General features: G+C 43.3%; 1 protein-coding gene across 1 annotated transcript in view; it reads right to left on the bottom strand.

Moving 5' to 3' along the window:
- EPHA4 (EPH receptor A4) overlaps nucleotides 1-19,173 on the bottom strand; it is a 142,122-nt gene that overhangs the window by 58,079 nt on the left and 64,870 nt on the right. The window contains exons 4-5 of the mRNA XM_008690419.1: nucleotides 18,449-18,604; nucleotides 1,725-2,063 (exon numbers count right to left, since the gene is read on the bottom strand). Coding sequence (XP_008688641.1) covers nucleotides 1,725-2,063; nucleotides 18,449-18,604 — 495 coding nt within the window. The remainder of the gene's footprint in view (nucleotides 1-1,724; nucleotides 2,064-18,448; nucleotides 18,605-19,173) is intronic.

Genomic DNA, 19,173 nt, shown 5'->3' with positions numbered 1-19,173 from the left:
ATTCTCTGCCAAGGAGAATGACTTCACCTTGTACAGCCTCAAAAGGTCCCTTCCTACTTTTAAATCAGTTAAGAACACGAAGTAGTGATGTGTTTGAGGATAAGTACATCAGGCTGGACGTAAGAATATTGACCGAATCATAAACCAGATTCCCCCAGCGGGTGCAGAGAGGTTGGCTCCGTCTAACTCAGAGACACCAGTAGCACCAATATGTCTCCCAAGATCTATGGGCAATATTTCCAAAAAAGAACTACGAAAAAGCTGGCAAAGTCAGAGTACTTGTGATGCTATCAGAACCTCCTAAATCACACTAGTCTTTGTAGAAAACTGAAACCGATTACCACGAACAGTGCTTACCGCCTATTAAGCGCAGAAATAAAAGACAAAAGCATAACCAGATGATCTGTTCACACCGCGTATTTTAAAAGACTGGTCGTATTTGTGGAGTTGAAGCTGCCCTCCAGTCACATTTGCCATCCTAGCTCCCGCTTAAAATCTTGCCTGTGTTGTAACTTTGTATTTATTCTAGAGAGTTCAGGGCAAAGCAGAAAAATAATGACTTTGCATTGGGACACTGGAATACTTTTCACTATAGGATCAATTAATACGGATATATTTAACTATGGAGTGCACTTACTGAAACATTCATTTAAGAGAGAAGTGCAGTAAGAGGGGACAAGGCTGAGGGCAATTTATAATCCTTTTCCAGCGAAGTGTGTTGTTCTGAAGAGCCTCATGAACGAGTAAACCACAGTGCTTTTCTCCTACTCCCCTTGAACTCGCCAGAAATAAATAACAGGGAGCCAGCAATGTGAGGCAGAGATTCAGGAAGGAAAAAAAGCTCGAGAAAGTGTGGAAACGTTTTCAGGGGAGCACCCGGAATGAGGGGGTCAGGAGCGGGAGCCTAGAAATGCAGACTGTGATTTGCACTTTGAAATATCTGATACCCAAGACTTTGTTAACAGTTCTGCAACTAACTCAGCAGAAACTCTCTTGAACAGAGGTTTTCACGTCTACGGAATTAGAACAGGAAAGCGATGCCGGAAATGGGGTAAATTAACTCTCCTCCCCCACATGTCAATTATGGATTCAACTATGAAAGTGGCTGCAAAACCAGTACTTGTTTTCAGGAAAATATTGTCAAACCGCACAGAACACCCATTAAACTATTCACTGTTCACAGATTTCCATGATGATTCTAGTAGAGGACTTTATACATTTTTTAAATTCTAAAATACCAAACAAGATCAAAAGATAGCCACTGATGCTTTGGTTGGAAAGGGCAGCAAATGCCGATACAGCACTCTGCATTGGTAAAAATCAATTTTACAATCCAAAATAATCTTTTAAATGCTCTGATGTCTAACCATGGACCTTGTGATTAAAATGGCTGATACGAATCCCTTACAAGAAAAGTCCAACATGGAGTGACCCAGCTCACTAAACTGTCATCCCCTTCCAATCAGATACTGTCTTCCATCTCACTGAATCACCACCACTTAGTATAGGTCATGCTATGCAGTTGGTGCCCAAAAAAATATTTACTGAACGAATGAACATTCTCCTAAGTATCTTTTGTATTACAAAGCAGCACACGGGTTTATAATTAGATCCATGTGGTTCTACTTCGATTGTAGAACTTTAATATCATTCATGGATACCAACAGAGAAGCCCTTTCTCTCTCTAGATTCGTATTGTACAACAAAGGAGATCTGATTCCTACCTGCTTGGTTGGTTGTCACAGTGACGGACACTGACTGGTCCGGGCTGGGGTTATACTTGGACACTCCATTCACCGCCCAGATTTCAAATGTGTAATTGGTGTGAGCCAGGAGGTCAGTGATGGAAACTTTGGTTGTCTTCAGGCCATTCTGCTGTGGCGTATAGTGGACCCCGCTTCCACAGGGTCGGCACTTGCTGAAATCACCAGCTCCACATTTCTTGCACACCACATTGTAGGAAATATCCTGGCGGCCACCTGTGTTCTGGGGACTGCTCCATTCCAAGTTCACCGAAGTCTCATTGACATTCGAGATCAAGTTGAGGGGAGCAGATGGTGGGCCTAGAAAAAGAAAAAAGAAAAAAAAAGAAAAAAAGACACACACATTATCACCCCAAGAACTTAAACTATCCTTTTGGAATCGCTCAGAGTTTATATTACTCTCTGCAGTAAGGTGGGCCCATGTAGCAAAGAAAGCCAAAAGCAAATCAAGCCAGCAAAAACAGATCTTTTCAAAGAACCACATGAAAGACGGCTGCCTGTATGTCATTCTCAATCCTGTGCAAACAGCAGCAGTGCTGACTGCCACTCGGAGACGTCGTGCATTTCGACATCAAATGGGCTTCGAGTGCAGGCTTCTCTTTGAAGCAGCAGGAAAATACCAGAACTTATCTAGTTTTTATCTCATCATCTGAAAACAGGCATATGAATGTGATTCTAGTTCCCAGGGCCACGGTGGGCCTGGGGTAAAGTAATAGTTAGGTACCACTTTTGAAGCTACAGCATGTCCTCAAGCTGGAATCAAATTAATTGAATTGTATTGCTATGCCTCTTCGGTTCAACACAGCAGTTGAGAGTTCAGCTTTTTATAGGTAATTTTTAGGAACTGGTGTGACCTGGTTGCAGAGATGTCAAAGGTACAGTCACTGGGAGATCCCAACTTGAGGCAGAGATTGCGCAAAGGCTCCCAGACCCCGCGACCTGCCCTTCCGCGACCCAAGGCTGCACCGGGCCCTTTGAAGCATACTCATTCCCACTGACATCAAAGAGTTTATGAAACACGAATGATGCTGGTGGATGTTTTGACACAGAACAATTGACTGCAAACAACATAGTGGTTGGTTTTAAAGATAGTTTAAAAAACAGAACAAAACAAAACAAAAAACCCCAGAGAGCCATGCCGAACCCTCCTGCTTCTTGCTGTTGCTTCATCTTCACATGCCAAGAAGTTGTCATGCCTTCAAGGAGAAGAATCAGGATGGGAGACGGGAGGGAATGCTCCTGGTCTGAGCCACCGCCAAAGGTTGAAAAGACACTTGCCACACTCTCATGAAAAATACCTACTCAACGGAACACATGGAAAGCCCTCTCTTTTCTTTCCTCTTTCCCTTGTGGGTCTTTCAAGAAAAGAACCAGAGTGAGTGTTAATGAAAATCTGAGGTTTCTTGCTCACTGTATCTATTCGATTTTTAATTTACCTGCAATGGACTGCTTTGAGGGAAATGTTTTGTGTTCGTTAGGAAAAGGAAGTGAACTGGAGGCCTGTAGGAACTGGGAAGAAGCTTTAGCTGGTCAACCATAATGGAATGTGCTGTTCCAAAGTAGCCATTGAGAGGGAATTGAAAGAGGTAACCTATTAATCAGGAGTCATACTCAATATTTATGACTTCGCTCACACTGATGAATGGTGAAAGGATTTTGGTGGTAATGCTGAAAAAGGGTAATCCACCCTCCATTTCTCTTCACAGAGCTTACTTGAAGACTGTCACAAAGCTGGCAGGAACTCCCAATCTCCCCTTGAGACTAATTACCAACAATCTCTCTTAGTTTTGAGATCTGCTCCCCATCCAGGGCTGTAAAATGTGTGTTTCAAAGTAAGATTACCCCCCACAGAAGTCTGCAGGAAGAAAATGCAGATTTCTTTCTTGTTTAGATTTCAAATTTATAGCTATGGTCCTTAGCTCACTGACTGGACTATAATAAAGATAAATAAATGGTTTCTGACTAAACGAACACAGTTATTTAAAAATCACAGTGTCCTAGAGCCAGACAGGATGTTAAAGATCATTTGGTCCAATAAGCTCATTTTAAAGATGAGGGAATTGAGATCTAGTAAGTGGATCTGCTAATACTGAAATTTCATGCAATTTAATTAGTGACAAAATCGGACTAAGATCCAAACGTACTAACTCCCACTCTGGGGTCATTCCACTCCCTTATGGGGCCCCATTAAAGGTATATAGCAACCAAATCCATAGTTTCAGCCAAAGTTTGCGACATAAAGGTAGGAAAAAGGGAAGGTGTATTTTCAGTTCTGCTCAAATTCTAGTGATGCTCGCCACCACGGTGAAATTCATTAGTCATCTGCCGCTAAAGCTGACCACAGCCTGGTTTATAAAATGCGTCAGCCACTGGTTCTTATTTTGCTGTGACTTCCAGGGTTAAATACGAGTGACTCTTAAATCCATTAACCTCCTTGCCAAGGTTCCTGGTCCACTTTCACATGGGAAAATGTGACACAATGAATCAAGCAATGCAGAAGCAGAAAGTCAGTAATTAGTATGTAGGACGGGGCACAGCAGTGTCTAAACAGGGAAGAAATGGAGCAGAAAAGGAAATGGTCACAGGACTCCAGAGATAGAACACTGCCCCATGGAAAAAAAAAAAAAGATGCTGCAGGATTTCAAAATGGAAGGCTGGACCAAAACAAGGAGTAGCCTGGAAGAGCCTTCTTCCTTCGGGCAGTGATTCTTCGAGAGGACCCTGGGGTCGATGCTAAAGGGAAGACAGAGAACAGGACGAGGCAAGTTCAGATCCAGTGATGCCTCCGTGAGCGGTCTGGTGAATTGCACTGCACGTGTTTTGTGTGTTGCTGCCGCAGGAGTGATATTATATGGGCTTCAAAACTGGACAAGGGCAGAGTTTTGTCTTGTGGGTTTTGGGGGTGGGGGCAGAGGTAAAAATGCCCACCCAGTATGATTATAACGGCGTTCTGCCAAGGCCTGGGGAAGAGCTCATGCTTTATAAATTAGAATCATTATGGCGGTTGTATTTTGTTTACGGGACCGTGGTTTTCTTTCTTCTTCTTTTTTTTTTTTTAAACTCGTGTCAATTAAAAGATGATAGTATATTTCCATTTATAAAAAGGGGCCATCTTTTCCTCAGAAAAGACAGTATTCTCCAGACAAGGAGAAGTCCAGCCAGACCCAGCAGTCATACTTAATATTAATAGCAGCACCTTAAAACCATTTCCTATAGAAACGGCTATCAGGAAAAGAAAACAGTGTTCTGCATAACCTGGGCTCTCTCAGTAAATACAAGGCATCCAGGAAGGAAAAACTTAACTCTCCAATTATCCTGTCTTCTGTTTACGTAAGTAGTGTATCTGGATATTTGGGAACAAGTAAATTTCTGACAAGTGATTACGCCTTTCTCGTCAGAAATCTGTCCACCCGCAAGTACTTCTCCAATTACAATAGGAGATCTAGAACAAAATGGGTTAACCATGCCATTTGTTTAAATTTTCTAGTCGCCATATTGAGATCGTATCTACTGACCATACAGTGTCAGGGAGCTTACAGGACATATGCGAGGCAGGATTCTGTCCTTCCCAAAACTCCTCACTACTAGCCCATATACAGGACTGGCAGCAATCCTGCTTATGGTATTGTCCCGCGATTCAGGTCATCTTTCTTTCTGTCTTACTCTGGAACATGCAATGCGGGGGTCTCGTTATTCAGACATACACTGCGCATCTGTCTATATCACCAGTCTATGTGCTCCGTAAGAGAGTTGTGTCTTCACCATTTCCCAGTGTCTCCCCTGATTCCCCGTTCAGAGCAAGCTCAACACACGTTTGAGGAGTCGACAAATGAATGACTAGACAGAAAACTAAGAAAGTCCTGTAGCGCATCTGAGGCCCACTACCTACAGTGTGTGAATTAATACAGCCTTCCCTGAGCTAAAGCTGCAATAGTCAGCTCTTCCCAGAGAGACGCATGAGCACTAAGCCCTGTAAAGGAGTATCTCAATGCACCCAGTTTAAGTCAAGTTCCCCTTTTCTAGAATTTAAAAACACTTTGGAAAAAGTCAGTAGGGCTGTATGTCCTATCTTAGTGGTTAATCCTGTTGGGAGGGACTTGTGGACTCTCCATTTATTCAACAAGGTCTTACTGAGTATTTGTCACCTGCTTTAGAAGATGGAGGGAAAAAGAAATCTGATCCCTTTTGACGCTTTCCTGGATAAGCAAAGCAGCAGAGGGCAGGAAATCGTGGGGGAGGGGAGAAAAGAATAAAGGAAGCTAAATATGGCGGGCACCGGAGGCGCAGAGCAGGCTCTCTGCCCAGTCTCATCATTCTTTAGCTCCCTTACCAGCCAGTGTGGCTGGGAGAGTAAAATGTGGGCTCCATGGGGCTCTTGGCTGGCTCAGTTGGTAGAGTCTGACTCCTGATCCCAGGCTTGTAAGTTAGAGCCCCGTGTTGGGTGTAGAGACTCCTTAAAAATAAAATCTTAAAGGGGCACCTGGGTGGCTCAGTCTGTGAAGCATCTGCCTTCAGGTCAGGTCATGATCCCAGTGTCCCAGGATCGAGCCCTGCATTGGGCTCCCTGCTCCTTGGGGAGGCTGCTTCTCCATCTCTCTCTGTCCCTGCCCCCCCATATGCACTCTCTCTCCCTCTCTCTGTCTTCTGTCAAATAAATACAAAAAAATCCAAAATCTTAAAAATAAATAAATAAAATGAAAAAAAAATGTGAGCTCCGTCAATCAAAGTTTTGATAATTTAGGACTGGTTATGACTTTCTTTCCCCATCTTGGTTCCAGGTGATGGTCTATTCGGGTTTGAAGCTGTGGAAAACTTCGGATCTGAAGAAAAGTTAATTTTCACATTTTCAAAGGGAGGCTGGTATTTTTCTTATTATAGCCTTTGTAGAACCCACTTTTCCTTTACATTTACATTTTATTTTTATCATCAAAATCAAGACTTTTTTTTTTTTTAAAGATTTTATTTATTTATTTGACAGAGATAGAGACAGCCAGCGAGAGAGGGAACACAAGCAGGGGGAGTGGGAGAGGAAGAAGCAGGCTCATAGCGGAAGAGCCTGATGTGGGGCTCGATCCCAGAACACTGGGATCACGCCCTGAGCCGAAGGCAGACGCTTAACCACTGTGCCACCCAGGCGCCCCCAAAATCAAGACATTTTTAAATAGAAATCAATCAAATGCTGAAGTGTATGTAAGGAGGAAAAAAATGTCCTTCCTTTACATTTTTTTTTTCACTTCCTTGGAATTCCCATGTTAAAATCCCTCTCTGGCTCCAAGAATAGGGCTAGAATGTTAAACTCTTTTAAATTTCCCATGTTTAGAATGCCCTTCACATTTTAAATATAATTTAGTGACACAGAGAATAATAGCTCTGCTCCCAGAACCAAAAGCCAAGCACCATAATCCTTAACCTACGAATCGGTAACAGCAGGATTCAACAGAATTTTCTCTGTGAAGGACTGATGGAGAGTCAGTATTTCAGGCTTTATCGGCCATATGTTCCCTGCAGCCACTATTCCCCTCTTCACTGTCCCTCGAAAGCAGCCAGAGACAACACGGAAACAAATGGACGTGTCTGTGTCCCCAAGAAAATTTTATTTGCCAAAACCGGGGCCAGTGGAATTTGGCATTCGGACTATAGCTTGCCAACCCCAGCTACAGAGAAGTCGTTGGGAGCAATGTACCCTCCCCTCAAAAAGATGCTCAGATGAAGCCTCCTAATTCGGCACATTAATTCTAGAGAGTTCCAGCACATCCCCGCACCTGTCTAGGCAGCTCCATCCAAGAACCCCTGATTTACACCTTCATACGGCCCTGGCTTCTGAGCTGGAAGTTACATCTACCTTCACTGATCAGGAAGAAATAAAATATGTGAAATATTATAGCCCATTTCTTGAGTTTCTCAGTGCTCTGAAAGAAATGGGCGCTGTATTCCTGCCACTGTGGATAAATTGAATGAACATCCATTTGCTTCACTGGTGTGAAATACTTTCTCTCTGGCACAGCAGGTACTGGTGAAAGGTGCTACAATGGGTAATTATTATTTTCTGCTGGGATGTCAAGTTGCATTCACTTGACAGGAGTTTGACAGCATGAAGTCCCCAAGAAGCTGTAGCCAAATTACAGCAAAAGCAAAGGGCTATCATATCATATAATAAAATATCATATCATGGGATATCATAAAAAGAAGGCTGATCTTCCCTAACCCATCATGTGCTCTCTTCTGGGAAAAAGACAACCTTCCAGAAATAAAGCACACACTATCTGGAGAAGTTGAGTGAATGTGATATTTAAGAAGGACGATATTCCAAGTATAAAAGAAAATTCTAGTAATTCTACAAATCTTAGTTCTTCTCTCCTGTGTATTGGACTAAAGTATCATTCCTGAGTAGTTCAGAGAACACGCTTACTGGCTTATGTCAGGATTTAAAGTAGCCCCATGCAGGAGAACCAGTGTTAACACAACCACATGAAATCTCTATGAGCCTTACTTATATAATAAGGTCATTGGAAAGGGACTCAGCCAACACCGAACCTAAAGTCCTAAATGCCTCCAATGTGAAGGAGGACTTTGGTATGAACCGTTCCATGGAAAGTCAAGGTTAAACTAAGTGCTCCCTATGTACCCCACCCCCAACCCACAAGTCTGATTAAACACATTTTTTCGTTCTTACAGAAAGCAACTAGAACTTCAGCAAAAGACAGAAAGCAAAAAGGGGGACACTGTGATCACTGCAGCTGGAAGTGGGTTCTGCCAAAGGGTTTAAATCCAAATGGACACATGGTCTAATAATATGCCACATCAGCCTGAAATCACTATTTCTTATAGCAACTGTGAAAGTGCTAACAGACTCTAGAGCCAAGGGGAAAAAGAAAAGTTGAAAGTACCCATTATTGGGGCACCTGGGTGGCTCAGTGGGTTAAGCCTCCGATTCTTGATTTCAGCTCAGGTCATGATCTCAGGGTTGTGAGATCAAGCCCCGTATGGGGTTTCAAGCTCAGCCCCGAGTCGGCTTGGAATTCTCTCTCCCCTTTACCCCTCCCCCCACTCACGCATGTGCTCTCTCTAAATAAATACATAAATAAAATCTTTTAAAAAAAGAGCACAACTCTAGACATGCAACTCATAGATTTTAGACTTGGTAGTTCTGCCAGGAATTCTCTTCCCTGACTTTTCAATACCTGCCTCCTTATTCCTTGGCGGGGGGGGGGGGGGGGGTCTCAGCTCAGATCCTCTCTCCTCCCTCTTGACTACTCCATGCAAAATGAAATGCTCCCCTTTCCTCCATTGTGTGCTACCCCATCATCTTGTCTTTTTTCCTTCTTGTGGGAATTTTACATCATCTTATTTATTATTTATATTCCCATTAGAACAGAAATACTATTTTCTGGTTCATGAAAGTACCCCTAGCCCTTAGGAAGATGCCAAACATACAGTAGATACTCACTAAGTACCTGCTGGATAAATAAATGAATTAATGATGATTCCTTACCCAGTCCAGCTCATTCCTCAGAAGCATTACCACTATAGCACTTGTGTATGTTGTGAAAGTGTATTCGAAAAAAAAAAAAAAAAAAAGACAATCACAGGCTAGAAAGTTGAAAAAATTCAAGGCTGCAACCAAAACAATGAGATAGTTGAGAGGAAAACATAGTAGCCGGGCTCCTGTAAAGACTGGTTTCCAGAGCTATCACAGACATTTAATATGTAACGGATTTTTAATCACCATTTTAAAATTCAATGTCTGAGCCATGAAATTAATTCTGGATGTGGAAAGAAACATTCCCCAAGAGCATGGGCAGAAACCTGACTCTTAAATGATCAATTTCTTCAAATGCTACTACTGTCACCCTACAAAAACACTAAGGCAACCAGTACAAGACGGATCTTCTGAGGAAGAGGCGCCATGGGTCTCAAGTTCCACTTCCTATGGCTTCATTAATCATGTACGACTTTGGGATTGTCAGTAATACTTCAGTGCCTCCACTGTAAAACCCCCCGACCCTCCAGATAAGCCTATGTTAATCTCTCTCCAGCTGAAAGACAGGCTGTAAGGCAGAGTCAACAGTCGGGGTGTGTACGTTTTGACGGAAATGAAGCCCACGCTTCCTCCCCGGACAGCTGTATATGTTGCCCCCATTAAATTGCTTTCTCTCTCCTCGCTGCTGTGGGTCGGTTTACATAAAGACTGCTGTTCGGGGACACCTCTCCTGAGATCGATGGACAGTGCATAACCTTTGCTCATGGCAGTTTGTGTGTTTTAATGATGAAGAGAGTCAGAGCATAACTGCCTATTATTAAAAAACAAAACCATTTTGGATGCATCAATCACTTATCACTCCATGAAAAGCTCTTGGCTTCCAATCAGGGTAACTCCTTGCTGCCATTTTGCCACTACCTATTTTTCTGGTGCATCTATTTTAACACCCTCCTCTCCAGGAACCTTTGTCCTTCCTGGGTTAATGGAGGTTTTGGTTTATTTATTTTAAAATGACTAGTTTATGGCTGAAGTACTTTTAAAAGTAAACTCCCAGTTAGCCATGAGGAAGCTGTAATGTGAAAGACTGAGAAAAGTGATTTTTTTTTTTTCAAAATGAGCTTTAGAATTAGTTAGCCTGTGAATTAATTGACATTTCTTGCAAAGCGGTTTTTCCTACATTATCTTATTTAATCCTCATAATAAAATCTGACAAAAAGTATTTATTAGCCTCAGCCATCTGATGACCAAAACGAAGAAACCTTATGCACGTTGCCCCAATTACCACCACCCAAACGTGCAAAGCTATTATGATCAGAATGCCTGATTCTGAGGCTATAATGGCCCCTGTCAGAATGATGTAAGCAATCCGAAGGGAAAAAAAAAAGAAAACACAACTATGATTTTTTTGTGGAACATTCCTCACTTTCTCACTTCACCCCCGAGTCACCAGTTCTTCTAGCTTCCCTGTCCTTCATGCTGAAGCTTGCTGGCATGACTTCCTGGATGGCGCACTTATCCTAGATGAGTTACCCTCTTTCTCTGGGAACTTCTCTGTCTCTAAATTCCACTGAAGAGGGTAATCATGAGTTTCTGTTAAAGGCTCTTTCCCGGGGGGTAGGGGTCACAGGAGGGTGGGGGGGGCAACCGTATCTATGCAATGAGACTCTTCTCTCAGTTTGTCTTCTGCTGGGCTGTAGATAGCATCTATAGCTGAGCTGTAGATAGAACAAGAGTCAACTCTGGGAAGAAAATGAAAATGCTGATAGCAAAGAAGGTAACCAGTGCTCACCCCATGGGATGGCAGCAAAATGTGTAACCAACCCTGTTTCACAGAAGCATGCTATGCACAACCACTGTATGACTTCCATGAACAGTGTCAAAAATGCTACCCAGAAATGATAGTGCTTAGTTGATAACAAGCCACTCGTAATTATTCATGGTGGAAAAACTGCAACGACCTGACTAAATGGCATTGGCAGATTATTCAAGCCTTTCACATGGGAGGTTCCTCAAACCTATGGATTTTCTAGTTTAATCCACATTATACTATGAATCCCTATAAAATGTCCACATTGGACTATTTATCTGTATAAAATGAGAAATAGGTTGGAGGGTAAAGAGAAGGCTAGAATAGCATTGTTTTAAAACAAGTAATTTGGGGGGCCTGGGTGGCTCAAACAGTTAAGTGGCTGACTCTTGATTTTGACTCAGATCACAATCTGAGGGTCCCAGGATCGAGCCCCAAGTCAGCCCGCTCAGCAGGGAGTCTGCTTGAGGTTCTTTCTCTCCCTCTCCCTCTGCCCCCACTTGTGCATGCTCTTGCTCTCAAATAAATAAATAAACCTTTAAAAAATACATAAATAAAACAAATAATTCCATGAAATGATACTTGATTCTTATTAAATATCCTGACGCTTTTTAAAAATTTTACGAACAACCAAATGGCAAGTCATGAGCCTGGGATCCATCCAGTTCCTTCCAGGAAGCCTCCCTGGTGATCTTTCCCCCTGTAGCCCTGTCTCTGGACAAGAGTCATGCACTTGGGTTCTCTAGAGGTGCTTTTTTTCTATTAGTCAAAATACTGAAAGGCAATCAGAAAGGAAAAGACAAGGATGTGGGTTACTCACTAGCTGATGTCAGACTCTTAACTACTGAGATCTAACCAAAGAAGCACCTAAAAATGAAACCTGTTGAGGACCGCATATGAATCATCAAAATCTTTGGTTGTTCGTATCTGTTTGGTATGGTCCAGGGGCAGGCACATTAATTGGCTTATCAATGGATTACCAGACAGCAAGACCATACATTCTGAACCAAAAACCCTGTCACAGAATCTGGCAATGAGGGAGCTGGTGTTTCAATCTGAGTTTTTATCCCATGACAAATGGAATGTAGTATGAAATCATACTCTCATTATCACAAATTTGATAAACGATATGAAATAACAAATTTCCCTATAAATCTCGGATCCAAAAATTTTCATAAAAATATGTTCACAAAAATGACTGATTACATGGATGATAAAATGTAATATGGTTAGAGATCAACCAATGGACCTTCTGAAACACCTGGATTAACAAAACTTTAGGAATCGTTGGCCTTTGTTCTCACTCTTAAACCGACTAGTCTTCCACTAGAGCTAACTATGCTCTCACTGACCAATTTCACAGAGCGTCCTTCCTCCCATCATTATATTATTAGTTACTTGAAGCTCTAGAGCAAAGAGATATATGCTTTGGGGTGGGAAAAAAAATGTAATTTACTTGAAACCAAAGGCTGCCTTTTATGCTATGGTTTATACATCAAAGACTCATGGTAGACATCCCTCCCCAAATCCCTTAGCCAGACTGTAAAGCACATAGATCTTTGGGGCAGAGAATTGAATCGAACATCAGTGGCACCTTCAAGGGCTTGCTTGAAAATGGATGTGAGATTTCCAAAATTAAAGTACTTAAAAAAAAAAGTGTCTCTCTTCTCCTGACCTTGGAAACAAGTAAGGACGATATTATTTTAATTTGCATTCAAATTTTAACAACACAGTCACACAGCACCACTGGGACCCACATTGGGTTTCCACTGAAGATTGCTCATCATTTCATTATGGTTCATTATGTTGATAACTGTCAGAAAGCATTAGAAGTGAGGGCTTTGAGTAATAGAACTGAAATGGTAATTTTAAAACAATACACTTTCTGGAGGAACTACAGTGGCGCACTAAATTCAATTAGAAAAGGCAAATGTAAAGACAAAGTAAGTGGTGTCTGCTGTTTGGAGCTAAGCTATTTCAATTTCTCCATAACCCAAACCTGCAGAAAGCTTTTTCAAATCAGGACCTTTTGTCATAGATCTTGGTAAATTTGCCCTCATTAGCTCCAAGCTTCTCCGGTATGAATTGTCTTAAAAGCTGCAAATTTGGAATATTTTAGGCCATGCCTAAGTATCAATCAATCACTCTTTGTTTGTTTGGCACAGCTGACTGAATTATTCAAGGCCGTTTACTTGGAGACAGATTTGTGAAGGCCCTTCAAGTTGGCGATCTAAAATAATAATCTCTTATTTACGGAGGGCTCCAATCAGGAGGTTCTAATAAGTTTCATCAAACAAGTTAAATAAAGAGTACCCAAAAGCACAAGGACAGATTTCCAATTGAAAAATACAGAAAACCATCCTGGTAAATGGCGCTCGGAAGTAAAGGTGGTGAAATAGCAAATTAGCTATTTCTCTCCAGATATGCAAGGCCAATTTACTTCTTCTGTAAGGCATTTTTTTTCCTAGTGCATTCTGAAGCACAATAAGGGGTTACAATGTTCCCTTAACTGTAATATTGGTTCGGTCTCCCCAGTGGGGGGAACAAAGACCTTTCTCACCATCATCACTGAGCAAGCAACTCAATAACTAAGGTAATCAAAGTTTTCCTGCACAGGCATGTGGCTGACTTCTCCCAACACTGCTGACTGTCGGACAGACCACATTCCTGACTACCAAGAAAGGTAAGCAGAAGGTGAAGGAGATCCGGAGGGGAGGGGCTGGGTCTCCGTAGAGCTAAAAGACAATGATTTCATTAATAAAAATCACATTCGAATTCCTTCTAAGAAATGATTCAAGACATCAAAATGTCTTCATCAGCTTAAACGGAAGCCTTGTGTGTAGAGAGGTCTCGGTGTCTGCCTCGTTGGCAGTGCCACAAAACCACCGTCACCTTTCTTGGTGGACACACGTGTCTCAGGCAGTAACTTGGTGGAGACTCGAGAAGAAAATACAAACAAACAAAGCTCCACGGTGAGTGTTTTTGATTATGTAATTCCGAACCGGGTTGGGTTTTCTTCTGGGAGACAAAGGAAGTATTCCATTTCCATCAAGGGAGAATGTTCACGACCCTTGAAATTATATTCCCAGAGTCACCGCTGAGCTGAACCACAGCCATGGAAAAAGGGCCTCTGTCTCCTGCCATCCAGCAGGAAGCCTTACCACCTGAACACCGTCCACTGACCAGCAGTATCAGCAACATCCAGGAACGTGTCAGAAATGCAGAAGCCCAGGCCTGACTTCTACTAACCCCCAGGTGACTCCCAAGAGATGTCTACACCCATTCATACGTAACGAAGCATTTTTCTGACTCTATTCTAACACGTGTGGATTCACTTCTTGCAAATACTCAAGGATGCTTCTACGGAAGCAGTGCCTAATCCACAGGCAGCCATTTTTGTGAACCTTAACCAGAAGCTCCAAGAGAAGTCTTCTTCAAAATCAAGATTATTTACCATTCAATGCTTTGAAGTTCTCTAGCAGTATGGATGGTATGAAGAACTTCTTAAGGGTTTCCTCCCAAATTAGCCAATGCCGCTTGTATTCACCTGGTCTAATCGTTCTCCAAGTGAACAAAAACCTGATTTTACAAACCAGTGGAGCAGAGTCTTTCTTTGGCTAGAAGAATGAGTCTCAGAGAGTGTGTTTTATTTCTTCATTAGTGTGCCGTCACAGTGAGCGATCACTAAATGTGGGGCTGCATAAGAATGCTGGGGTTAAAGATAGCATAATGAACAAAGAAGGTGCCTGATTATCATGGCTGTCAGCACAAGGGAATTGGCTTTGTCACCTGGCTCAACCAACTGGTAAGAACTGATTAAAGGCTGGAATCAGTTTGAAAGGATCCCTGATGTTTATGTTCCTTTCCATCCCCACATCTTGTCAAAAGAATCCGATAAAGCTCGGGGTGAGGCATGGGGGAAGGGCTTCATTCTGTTGGGTTATCTGAACAACAGTTTCTTTGAGAAACTCCCACTGGCTTCTCTATCGAAATGCCTACTAAGCTCTGTCCCACAGAACTTTCTGCGCTGGCAGAAATACTCTGTGACTGCCCAGTATGGTCACCACTAGCCACATGTAGCTATCGAGCCCTTGGAATATGGCAAGTTAAGCGAGACACTGAATTTTAAACTTGACATTAATAATTTTAAATTTAAAGAGCCACATGTGTCTAGTGGCCACAGTCATGGACAGTGCAGGAAGAGAGAAATCTAGAGTGAGCCATAAACTAGAATAGATTATTCTGTTGCTTAACTTACTAGTATACCTATTAGCAAAATATGGTCACCTCCTTAATGATCCCTGTCTCAAAAGAGGTCTTAAGAGTCTTCTGTAGTTAATGTTTATTAAATTAAAAAATGAAAAAGAACTTAAACTGTGCAGAAGTGGTCTCAACTTTGCCTTTACAGTACAATTTACGGGCGCAACTTTTAAAAGTGCCGATGCCCGAGTCCTATCCCCAGAGACTCTGGAGTGCTGTGCAGCCACTGGGTAATTCGATTGCACAGTCAAGTGAGAAAAGCAGCGTAGAAAGGCAGTCAGACGCACTGGCAAGGTGCTCTGGAGCTAGTCTGGCGGAGGCAGTGACCAACTGGAGATAAAAGAAGAGAACAAACATTTGCTAGATTCCTACCATGTGCCAGACCTTTACAAATATTTTCTTATTCAACTCTTAAAACAACCCCAGAGGTAAGACTCTGAGAATCCCATCTGACAAATGAGTAAGCTGGGGTTTGGAGCAGTTTAACCACCTTGGAACCTGGTGGTGTTAACAGCACTGTGTTCTTCCTCTTCACTCAATAAACATTAGAATAACGCAAAGCGCTTGAGTCAGTGACTAGGCGGCGTTCCAAGGGGATGGAGCGGGAGAAAAAAAGATCACGTATTGCTTTGGTATTTTCATGGAACTTTTATCAATGACACAAAGAGCCCCCAGTCTTCCTCTCTTAATGTCACTGAAAGCAATCTGTGAAAAATGCAAAAGCTACTTTAGTTCTTACACTTTTTGGTGCCCCCAATCGCTGAAATCCGTATTTCCCTTTCCTCATTTGTAATCTCAAGATAAAGCCAACAATTGATTCCTACACAAATGTAAGAATCCCAAGGACTCAGCTACCACACTTAGACACACAAGGCAAAGCATTCCAGTAACTCAGGCAGGTGGTGACCTTTGGGGTCTCCCGAAACTCCCACGTAGCAAAGCTGCAATAGTTACGTGATTGGTCCATGGTCCTAGAAGGCTGCATGACAGATCTGAATCATGAGACTAAATACCTGGGAGCAAGACCCAGGCCATCTTGCCATCAAAGATGAATCTTAGGAGGTTCATAACACAGTCAGCCCCAACCTGGGAAGGCTCTCTCTGTATGAAAAGTAGGTGGTGGACTGCATGCTGTAAGTTAAAGGCAACCATCACATTGTCCACCCCCTGTACTGCCCTTTGAGTTGGTTGCTGTGCCCTAAAATCCCACACCTGGTCAACTGTTGGCAGCCAGAGGAGGAGAGTTTACCATTACCCTAATCACACATCGTGGAACTCAGGATGAGGATACTTGGAAAAGAAAAAGTCTGGGACTTGAGCTCGTCAAACATCCATGGCTATCCAGAGAAAGTACTTAGTCTAGGGAAGCAAGAGAAAAGGAAAATGAGAAAATCCGTGCCTGGTATTCTGGGCTGGCTCTAGTTTACTCCTTCCTTCTGGAGGAAGTATGTGTTTGATCTGGGGCAGTGGGCAAGAGAGCCTGCCAGTGACCCGAACTATTGAGTCTTCTGGTCATGCGGCTCTATCATCAGGCTGGCGTGGAGCTTTGGGTGTGTTCCTTAACATCTCTGAGCTGGCAGTTACCTTGTCTATAAAATGAAGATAATGTCTGTTTTGTAGATTTATTTTAATATGAGCCCTGTGATAAGGTTTCCTGAAAGTGCCTGATACCTTACCTGGGCCATCATTATAAAACGGTTCTTACTGCTGCTGTCGTGGCCATTTCTGGCTAGAAATGAAACTCTGGGGGCACGTGGGTGGCTCAGTTGGTTAAGCGTCTGCTTTAGGCTCAGGTCATGATCTCAGGATCCTGGGATTGAGCCCTACGTTGGGCTCCCTGCTCAGTGGGGAGCCTGCTTCTCCCTCTGCCTCCCCACTCATGCTCTCTCTCGCTATCTCTGTCTCTCCCTCAAATAAGTAGAATCTTAAAAAAAAAAAAAAAAAAAAGGAAATGTCCAACCTCAGCACAATTGGAATGGATCTGAAATCTCTTCCCACTCCCTTTACAGGTGATACTTGACTGAATTAAGACAATGGCCTCACAGCCAGCCCAAACCAGAAAATGCTTCTGTTTGGAGGGATGCTGGCTCCAGGGCAGCCATGATGGAATTTATAATAGGCAACAAAACGGTATTCGTCATAAAACACAGAAGAAGCTAAAATACATTGAGCACCATCGCTTTACGCTTTTATACACTACGTCACCAACATGGGGGCGCTGAATACCAAAGACCTTAGTGGAAGTACTGTTATTAACTCCATTCTACAGATGAGGAAACAGGAGGCTGAAATTTAAGAGACTGAACAGTCAATCAGCTCCGAACTGGGCGGGCTGGAAAACAAAGCCCAAACCTGTGGGAATCCTGTGTGCCTGGCCCTCGGCTCCATCCCTCCATCCACTGACTCACCCAATCGGGACACCATGGGTAGAACCGCCTGGGCCCACCACTCCCTGCTCTGGTCAAGGTCACAGCCATCGCAGGGTCTGTGAAGCCCACGGTGCACATGAAAAAAATGGCAACACTACGAGCACTGTCCATAGAAAGTGTGAGAACAGATTTCCCTGCTCCTCTGCATACCAAGGTGCCAACCCCATCCATTCATTAGCCCAGCACTTACTGAGTGCCTATCATTAAACAGGCGTCTGTTAGGATCCGGGCCTAAATGTTATGAACACAGAACCATGAGGAAAGAAGGAAGAAGGGTAATGACAACGCAAGCCATGACGTCAGTGCCCAGGACTGAAACCACAGCCCACACGTGATCCCATCCCCAGAACCCTGCCCTGTACCGGTTTCCCCCATAGCTGTCAGGCGTCCCCAAGAATCCTGGAGGAGACGGGAGAGCCATGTAGAAATTCCAATCTCAGCTCTAATTACACTGTCAGACAACCTCTGAATGCTTCACCTCTGCTCCAGAAAGTAGTCTGTGGGCAGCTGTGCGTTTCGAAGGCAACCAGAACAGCGAGAGGAGTCTTGCTTCTCATAAGCACCTCCCCTGCTAGGATTAAGAAAAGATTCATATTTGATCTAATTTGCCCCCTGCGCGGTTATCCTGGGAGAAGGCCTGGCAGTGCCCTGCTAGGTGTTAACGAAAGCCGTTGGCATCGAAGAAACAGGACAGAGGCACACAACTTACGGGTGCAGGGCATAGAGGCTGCATCGTTGTCGGCTCTGAAAAAGCCTCGGTCACAGGTGCATGACGTGGCTCCTTCCCAGACCGAGTAGCTGTGGGGTGGGCACTTGGCACAGGTCGCATCCGTGGAGAGGGCCTTGTAATATCCAATTTTGCAGGCTACAGGAAAGGAGGAAAAAAAAAACCAATAAAACCACTGCTCACAGAAGAAAGCAAAATGTCATCTCTTTGATTAAGAAGGGAGACATTTCTGTTAACCGCCAGTGATCACCTGGCTTCAGAGGCTGGTAAAGCAACTGGAAACATTAATCAATTATAGTCACTCTAAATCGTTACATTCCTGATCAGGTGGCGAGGAGCCCTATAGAGGAAATGTTCTTAAAACCAGTAGTATCAATAAAATTACAGCTACGTTTACGGAGTGCTTCCTATGTGCAGGTACCCTGCTTATATGCACAATGCTGTCCCATCCCTACAGCACCTTTCGCACAGGCACTGGGATAAGCTCTACCTTAGAAATAAGGAAGACCAGGGGCACCTGCGTGGCTCAGTCGTTAAGCGTCTGCCTTTGGCTCAGGGCGTGATCCCGGGGTCCTGGGATCGAGCCCCACATCAGGCTCCTCCGCTGGGAGCCTGCTTCTTCCTCTCCCACTCCCCCTGCCTGTGTTCCCTCTCTCGCTGGCTGTCTCTCTGTGTCAAATAAATACATAAAATCTTAAAAAAAAAAA

This window comes from Ursus maritimus, unplaced genomic scaffold (assembly GCF_017311325.1).
Source record: "Ursus maritimus isolate PB19 unplaced genomic scaffold, ASM1731132v1 scaffold_1, whole genome shotgun sequence".
NCBI classification, from domain to species: Eukaryota; Metazoa; Chordata; class Mammalia; order Carnivora; family Ursidae; genus Ursus; species Ursus maritimus.
The sequence above is the reverse complement of the archived record's forward strand: the minus strand, read 5'-3'. Positions and strand labels throughout refer to the sequence as shown.